This window comes from Bison bison, unplaced genomic scaffold (genome assembly GCF_000754665.1).
Source record: "Bison bison bison isolate TAMUID 2011002044 unplaced genomic scaffold, Bison_UMD1.0 scf7180017864389, whole genome shotgun sequence".
In the NCBI taxonomy this organism is placed as follows: domain Eukaryota; kingdom Metazoa; phylum Chordata; class Mammalia; order Artiodactyla; family Bovidae; genus Bison; species Bison bison.
The window spans coordinates 7,321,445-7,330,147 of NW_011494961.1; the positions used below are offsets into that span (position 1 = coordinate 7,321,445).

The 8,703-nt window shown below is 39.2% G+C and overlaps 1 protein-coding gene across 3 annotated transcripts in view; it reads right to left on the reverse strand.

Moving 5' to 3' along the window:
- Positions 1-8,703, reverse strand: part of SEC24B (SEC24 family member B) — a 65,986-nt gene that overhangs the window by 50,072 nt on the left and 7,211 nt on the right. For all 3 annotated transcript variants that reach the window (XR_826914.1, XM_010858549.1, XM_010858550.1), the window contains exon 2: positions 4,649-4,822. Coding sequence is in view for 2 of the 3 variants with exons in the window: in XM_010858549.1 (XP_010856851.1) it covers positions 4,649-4,822 (174 nt within the window). In the remaining variant the exon portion in view is untranslated. The remainder of the gene's footprint in view (positions 1-4,648; positions 4,823-8,703) is intronic.

Genomic DNA, 8,703 nt, shown 5'->3' on the forward strand with positions numbered 1-8,703 from the left:
AGAGGAGACTGGCGAGCTACAGGTTCATGGTGTCACAAAACAGTCATACACACCTTAGCAACTAAACAACAATAAATCTATTAGTACTTAATAGTATATATATGTATATATATTTTATAAAATACATATACATACTACATATATATTTGTACATGTACAAATTTTTACTATGTCTGATGAAATTAATGGAATTATTTTTAACTTTTATGCATGATTCCTATTTAAATACTAAAAAAAAGGTCAAATAACAGAGTTTGATAAACACTAGACATATATTTGGGGCTTCCCTGGTGGCTCAGAAGATAAAGAATCTGCCTGCAAATACCCTGGAGAAGGGAATGGCAACCTGCTCCAGTATTCTTGGCTGAAGAATTCCATGGACAGAGGAGCCTGGCAGGCTACAGCGTGGGGTCGCGAGCTGGACGTGACTGGTGAGACTGACACTATGCATGTATTTTACAGGAATACAATGTTTTTTAAGACAAGCCTGGCTTCACAAATAGCCTAATATTAGGTACATATTACAATGCTTTGTTTCAAATTTGGCAATGAGTAACAGCATATTGATTCACTGTCTAGTTTTTATGCTGCTGCTGCTGCTGCTAAGTCGCTTCAGTCGCGTCCCACTCTGTGCGACCCCATAGACAACAGCCCACCAGGCTCCGCCGTCCCTGGGATTCTCCAGGCAAGAACACTGGAGTGGGTTGCCATTTCCTTCTCCAATGCATGAAAGTGAACAGTGAAAGTGAAGTCGTTCAGTCATCTCCAACTCTTGGCGACCCCATGGACTGCAGCCTACCAGGCTCCTCCGCCCATGGGATTCTTCAGGCAAGAACACTTGGAGTGGGGTGCCATTGCCTTCTGCAGGCTAGTTTTTATAACTTACTATAAAAAAGAATAACTTTGACATTTAAACTTGACAGCTTTTAGTAATTTTGGCTTATGAGACAGAAGATGAAATTTATTTCTCAGTGGAATTATGATACCTCCTGAAACTTTAGGAACACATTTCATTGGATTAAAAATTAAATCAGACTATTTGACAAAGAATAAAATGTGCCTCACTGGTTTGAAAATGAGGACTGCCTTTGCCAATTAGGTTATGCAGAGATACTACCTGTGAGATAAAAGTATGCGATATTATACTGCTGCTGAGTCGCTTCAGTATAATGAAATTTACAGTATTTTGAATAACTGCTAACTCAGTAAAACAAACATCTCTCTAAACCTCAACTTCTCTCTTCTATAGAAGAAATATATGGTATGTCTGCTTCACATGATGATCAAGTGAGACAATAAAACCTAAAGGTATTTTTAAACTGTAAACTGCTACATGAAATAATGTTACCAGCTATCTACAACCGGGAAAATAAGCTCAGAAGGTTAAAAAACCTAAAAGAACAATATTACTTTAATAAAACCCTTCCAATACCATTCCTATCTACCTTACATGAACAAAATTTTCTCAGTAATTATCTGTACAAAAATAAACAACTATAAATGACATTTTTCTAAAATTTATCTTATTTTAATAATGAACCATATGCAACCCAGGTACAGAAAGCTATGGTGGGGAGGAGGGAAAGACATTAACTTCAATGAAAGATGTATTTCCAATGAAAAGGTACTTTCCATTTAAAAAACACCAAAATTCATAATGTTTATTATCTTCACCAACTAGAAACTCAAAATAACTGTATTGATAGAATAATCAAGAAGAAAAAGTGTTAACGCTGAGACACCTGTGGTTATAGACAATAACACAAATTTTAGAACTTCATATGCATATATATTCACATATGCATATATATATAGTAGCAGAGAAGCATGATGGGAGCGTTAAAAAGTTTCTAGCTTAAGTATATATTTTTACTACATTCAAGAGAGGAGATATGATATTAAGAAGAAAAAGGAAAAATGTAAACTTTCTAATTGTTAAAGAAGGGCTAATTTCACTATTTTTTTTAAAGGATGACAGACTTCATCCCAGTGGATACAACGAAAAACGCAACATCTTTGTTTTAAAAGTCAATATATGCAGTACACTGAAAATTATATAACTGCAAGTATTTAAACTTCTGGTGAAAAATTTTAGATGTCGATCTAAAAATGTTCAAGTAGTTCTAGTTTCCTTCAAAAAAATTTTAGGAGGTACGCAAGCAAAAAAGTCTCTCCTCTAAAAACCAGTAAAAATTGCTGAGAGAATAACTAAGAAAGGCTATCTCTGAAATACTGGGAAAAAAGCACAACCTAAAGCTTGAGAACTATGTTTTATCTGGCTGGCTTTCTGAGGACTTCAAGCCTGGAGGCCAGGTATCTCAGACAGCTCTGAGGGGCTGTTCTGAAGGGGTAAGGGAGGAGCCAGGATATACAGAGGTTTTGGAGACAAAGACCAGGCAGGTGGAACATCAAAAGATCACCATTAATTAAAGAAAACCAGTTAATGGATGTAGCTCTTTTCTACATACGGGAAGATGCACTGAAATCACTCCTTTGATATGCACCGCCTCTATGGAGGCCAACGTCCAGTTCTTTCCCTTTCCGAGCTCCCTCAGGCACACCGCTGCAGCGGTTTAGGGTTAGGTGGTTTAGGGCAAGGCAGCAGGCGGCCCCACTGCCTGTCCTGAATTCCCTCAGGGCTGACTGCTGGCGGGCAGCTACAGTGCCTTGGTGGCTGCCCCATTCTTTGTTATACAGCAGGCAACATTGTTCATTCACAAGAGAAAAAGACTAATCTCTTTCAAGTATCAACATTCAAGAAGTCGTATCAGACCCAGAGCATACCGTACACAGCTGTGGCTACACAACTGCCCCAAGTACCAGGCCCACAAACCACTATGTGCACAGCACGCCTGGTGCCAGAGCTCACACAGACCTGGGTGTGTTCCAAACCTATCCAAAGGCAGAGACCTCTCAGTAGCCAACCTTCTACTTCAGAAAACAGAACAATAAAAGCTGCAATTCAAATGTCTCCAGTATTATCTTTTCTGTTACTTATTCAAGGAGCGTTATCTTGAGTAAGATAAGAGCATAACAGCTGACAAAAACAATAATTCAGCCTCATAGAGACAACACAAGATAGGAAGGTGAGTGTTAAAGATCTTTCATTCTACTACTCCCTAATTTATAATCTTGAGCAAGTTACCTAATTGCTGTGAATGTCACTTTTCTCATCTGTAAAACCAGGATGTCTACCTAGTAGAATTGATAAAGGGATTAAAATAAATTAGTGGGGGCAATGTAAAGGGCCCAAACAAGCAAGATATGTAATATCTGGAAGGTGGTCACCAATGGTTAGGAAACACACCACTCATTTAGTTAGGGCTCCTGCTACTGCTACTGCTTAGTCACTACAGTCGTGTCCGACTCTGTGCAACCCCATAGACGGAAGCCCACCAGGCTTCCCCGTCCCTGGGATTCTCCAGGCAAGAACACTGGAGTGGGTTGCCATTTCCTTAAGTTTCTTCTACTCATGATAAGTAAAACTCTCCCAATAGTCCCTCACTTTGAAGGTAAATGCTGTAATAACTAGATTCTATTCCTTATTGGGAAACAATGGACACACCCTTTGGTGCTGCAGTTGGCTTTTCTTAAAAAAAAAAAAAAAGAGTAAGAAAATCTATAATGTACAATCCAATCAAATGATAGTTAAGCCTCTGCTGACCACAGGAACACTTAGCAGGTAAGAGCAGTGAGACAAGTCGAAGGATTTATGTTGCTTTTCCCAAGTTTCAAAACAAAAAAGCGTTCTTCAGACTCAAGGTGACGGGTTGTCATCACACAGTGATACAGTGCCTAAAACATTACTAATGATTATGATGGGAACACAAGGCACACATCCCCCAAAACAGTTCTCTCTCATCAAATGAGAAGTACAGTATATTAACCTGAAACATCAACAGATCTCCAATTTTAGCCAGACAGAAAACAATCAAGAATACTGCCAAAAGAAAAGCCAGTGTGGGGAGACAGGGTTAAAAGAACACCTGTCACTTAACAGGTGTTAAGTGAGTGCAGACTATTAAACAAGCAAACAAATAAACCACATTGTTTGTCAACAAGGAAAGAGTGTGGCTTACAATTTCATTTTCATCCTCTCATTCTCAAAACTGGGTCAAAAGTTACTTTATATTAATTATAAAGACAAGCAAAGAAGTCATCAAAGAGGATATGTAAATTCACTAAATAAGGAAATCTTGGGTGTTTTATCCTAGAAGAAACAACAATAATCTACAAAAAAAAAAAAAAAAAAAAAAAAAGAAATGAAATGGTCCATAATAGAGGGATGATTAGTAAATTGTAATACACTGACACAATGAATTAGTCATCACGATTACAAAACTATACGACATATATGGAGAACTGCATAATTTAACACATGTAAAAGCAAAATACAAAATATTATGTAAACTGATTACAATTATATAAAATACATGACAGATTTAACAAAATTCTACAATATATAAAATCAAACAGAGGCTGGAATATATTAAAACATAATCATCTGAATAGAAACTATAAATTAGTTTTTTCATATTTTCTATAAATTATGGTTATTCAGTTTGATTTTTTAAAATGACCTATTTGAATTAGCATGTACACATACGTATGTATGTACTATACCTAGTATAACGTATTTCTCAAATACCTTTCTGCTGTAATAGCTCTGATGGCTGTGTAACAGAGGCCACAGGCTCCACTGGACGATTTGCAGCAGGAGGCATTCTAGTCGACGAGGCTCCTGACACAACAGTGGACACTACTGGGCTGGACTTGGGAGGCTGAACATTTTGCATTACAGAACAGGACAAGGAATCTGCAACTGAAGACAAGAAACTGTTTCACCCACGGCAATAAGCTTGAAATACATTAAAATATCAACAAAACACAGTTTATCTGAAGTTCTTGTAGAAACTTCAGCAGCATCACATTTATCTGGTATGTCTCTATCTAGGAAATAACAGGTCCAAAGAAATGATTTCCCAAAAAACGAAAAACTTAACTCACTAAATGTTTTAATAACGTTTAACGGCAATTTTCCTAAAACATGCCACAAGCTTCCAAACCTTCTTAAACAAAATGAACCCCAACGATCTTTACTAAAGATCACTATTATTAATACGGACTATCGCACTGTGCAGCAGTGTACCTCAGATGATAGAGGTGGTTTGCGTCAACAGTAATGTGATTTGTGAATCATACAGATGTTTCCAGTACTAGCTCTGATCCCATTTTGTACTGTAAACTGCCACGTCTCATTTGCTGTCTCTAGTCAGATGCCCTGTCTCACAGGTAGCTACGTAAGGTTCTGAGATTAACATTAGGTTGGACTTCTGGAGCAAAGCGCATGTGATTCATAGTCGGTCTCTGACAGCTCCAATTGCCTGACCTGCAAGATCATCTTCAGCCAACCAAGAGATAATGGACAAACCTACAATGACAACCTAGGTGTTCACTGGCGGGTGAATGGACTTTACAAATGTGGTGGATCTGGATATATACACATGGAGATATGTGTGTGCATATATACGTGTATGTGTATATACACACACATACAGTGCATGAATGGATACAGAACATGTGGAAATAAAGAAAATACACACACATACACTGGAATATCATTCAATCAGAAATTGCAGGAAATGCTGCCATGTGACAACGGGAATGGACCCTGAGGCCATTATGCTAATTGAGGTTAAGTCAGAAAAATAGTGTATGGTCTAATTTATATATGAAATCTAAAAATGCCAAACTCACAGAAAGTTTTGGTTACCAGAAGCAGGGAGGTAAGGAAAATAGGGAGATACTGGTCAAAGGGTACAAACTCTCAGTTAGGAGTAGGTTCTGGAGCTAATGTACAATAATGGTGACTATACTTAAAAACACTGTTATAATATACTTGAAAGTTATTAAGACAGTCTGTCTTAAATGTCCTCACCAAATACACAAAAAAGGCAATTAGGAGAGGTGACTAACCCTACTATGGTAGTCATTTTGCAATAAATTTGTATATCATTATGCGGCACATCTTAAACTTACACAACAGTATACACACACGTACAGACAGGTACATATGTGTATTATACGCACGATGTGTGTATGTGTATATGCTGCTGCTAAGTCGCTTCAGTCGTGTCCGACTCTGTGCGACCCCATAGACGGCAGCCCACCAGGCTCCCCCGTCCCTGGGATTCTCCAGGCAAGAACACTGGAGTGGGTTGCCATTTCCTTCTCCAGTATGTGTATATGTACATGAACAAACTCAGGTCTAAGACTGAAACAAGTGTAACAATATATATAGTAACAGAACAAAATGTGATATATTTCCCAAGAGTGTACAAATGATACAAATATGAGGAATGGGGAAAGAAGGCGGACTGTAGTCTAAATGCACTGACTGCCACATTATTTTTAGTAAGGACAAACGTCACTGTGAGAGACACAGTCAGCAATATTTTTCAGTTCCTGTCATTAAGAAGTGGGAACCTATTTTCCCACTCCCTGAACTGAGGTTAAACTTTCGACTGGCTTTCACCAGCAGAATGTGGCAAACGTAATGGTGTACAAGCTCAAGACCTCAGGTTTTGAGAGGCACTGAAGCTTATACCTTTCTGCTCTTGAAATGCTGCCCTGACCCCGTCATGTAAGGAAGCGGATCTGGTCAATGTGGAGAAAAACCTAAGTACTCGCGTGAACAGTGGGCAGCAACGGCCAGACATGTGAGTGAAGCCTAGGATCTTTCAGCCCAGCCAACTGTCAAGCTAAATGAAGTCACAGAAGTCTAGGAAAACAAGCAGAGGAACTGCCCAACCAACCTACAGAACTGTGAAAAATAATAAATAATTCTGGTTTTCAACTAGCATTAGATAACCGATAAAATCATTCAAAATGTCAAAGTAACAAGAGTGATGAGTATATTTAACAGTACAAGGCAAAAATTAAGAAAGATACAATCACTTAAAATTGAGTGATAGAGAAAAGGGGTATAGAAAACAGTAAATATACTAATTTTACCTTTGCTCATATGAGAAACTAAAAGACACTGTATAAAAATACAGAAAATATTTCTGCCTCTGGTAATGGTGATGTAGGTAATTATGACTAAACCTTCTAAGGAAGATAACTTTAAAAACTATATTTAAAAAGATTTTCTTAAAATCACCAAAAATCTAACATGACATAAACTAATCTCCGGGGGAAAATCTGTAAGAAATTGAAAACTCAAGAGAAATAAGCCCAACACTCAGAGCTGCTTTCACCCTGTGGATATCTGTCGTAAACCAGATGTGCCGTTCTTGGTGGCCCTGCAGAGTGTGGAAAATAAGACGTCTCCCACAGCACACCCAAGATAGGGCGCCTGCTACGGCAGCCCGTACCTTCACGTTTAGGATAGTACCTGAAGGGTTATAACCTCAGGACCAGGATAAACCAGGAAGCCAAGCCTTACAAAAGCCAGCAGCTTTGATTCAGAACATCTACACAGTCCACTACACTAGGGCCTTAGACTGGGATGAACGTGATCACAAGCTGGCAGTTCTTGGAGGAAACTGGCAGAAGGAAATATAAATCCTCTCCGGAGAATGATTCCATCACCCTGGGCCTCTAGATGGTCCCACAAGTAATTTTTCAGGAACAAAATCCCAAGCACCAAGTCGAAGAGAAGTAGTTCAGGTGTGTACAGGGCCCTCTGTGTTCTCCAGGCTCCAGCTTGATACATGGCATCATCCTGCTTACAGTCCTTCAATATTCTGCCAGTGCTCGAGGGTGAAGACAAAACATCTTATCCTGAAAAACTTAATGCGGTCAACCAGGCCCTGAATGATCCCAGCCTCCTCCTGGTCCATGGTCCTCCTCTAGCTTCATAGTCTTTGAGTCCCTTGAACTTGCTGTGCTCTCTTCCATTAAAGGGAATTACACATAAGCCCCTTTAGATGTAACAGACTTTTCGCTTTAATAAAATAATTGATACAAATAAGTCTATGCCTTACATATGTGTATATAGTTATAAAATCATAATAAAAGGAATACCCATGAACTCAGCATCCAACTGTGAAAAGAAAGCGTTTCCAATATTGCTGATGCTCTTGGTGCACTCCTCACAGAAGGCATTCCCTTGCCTCCCTCCCGACTGTGTTCACTAACCCCTTGCTTTTGTTATTCAATAGTTTACCACACAGATAAGTATCTCTAAATATTATTTCTGCTTGCTTTTTAACTTTATCACAATAGCATATTACATATATTCTTCCATGAATCCTGCATTTCCAGGATTCATTTGTGTTAATGAGTGCAGCTCTATTCAGCAGTCCATTGGAAGGATATACATGATTTATCCATTCAACTACAAACGGACATCAGGGTTCTGATGTTTTCATTTTCACATGCAGTACTACAGGAACACTCACAGACCTGTCCCTGGTGCACACGTGTGGTTTCTCTGGGGTGGAGCTTCTCAATGCCTGCGCCACAACTCCCAAGTGTGCAGCTACGCAGCAAGGAATGAGAACTCCCTTGGCCCCAGGGGCAGCCTGTGGGAAGTGAGCTCTTTGGCCAAGGGAACAGACTAGTCTTTTTAGCTCAGAATCCCCAAAATGTCATTTCCTACTAGAACTGCTGCTGCTGCTGCTAAGTCGCTTCAGTCGTGTCTGACTCTGTGCGACCCCATAGATGGCAGCCCATCAGGCTCCCCCATCCCTGGGATTC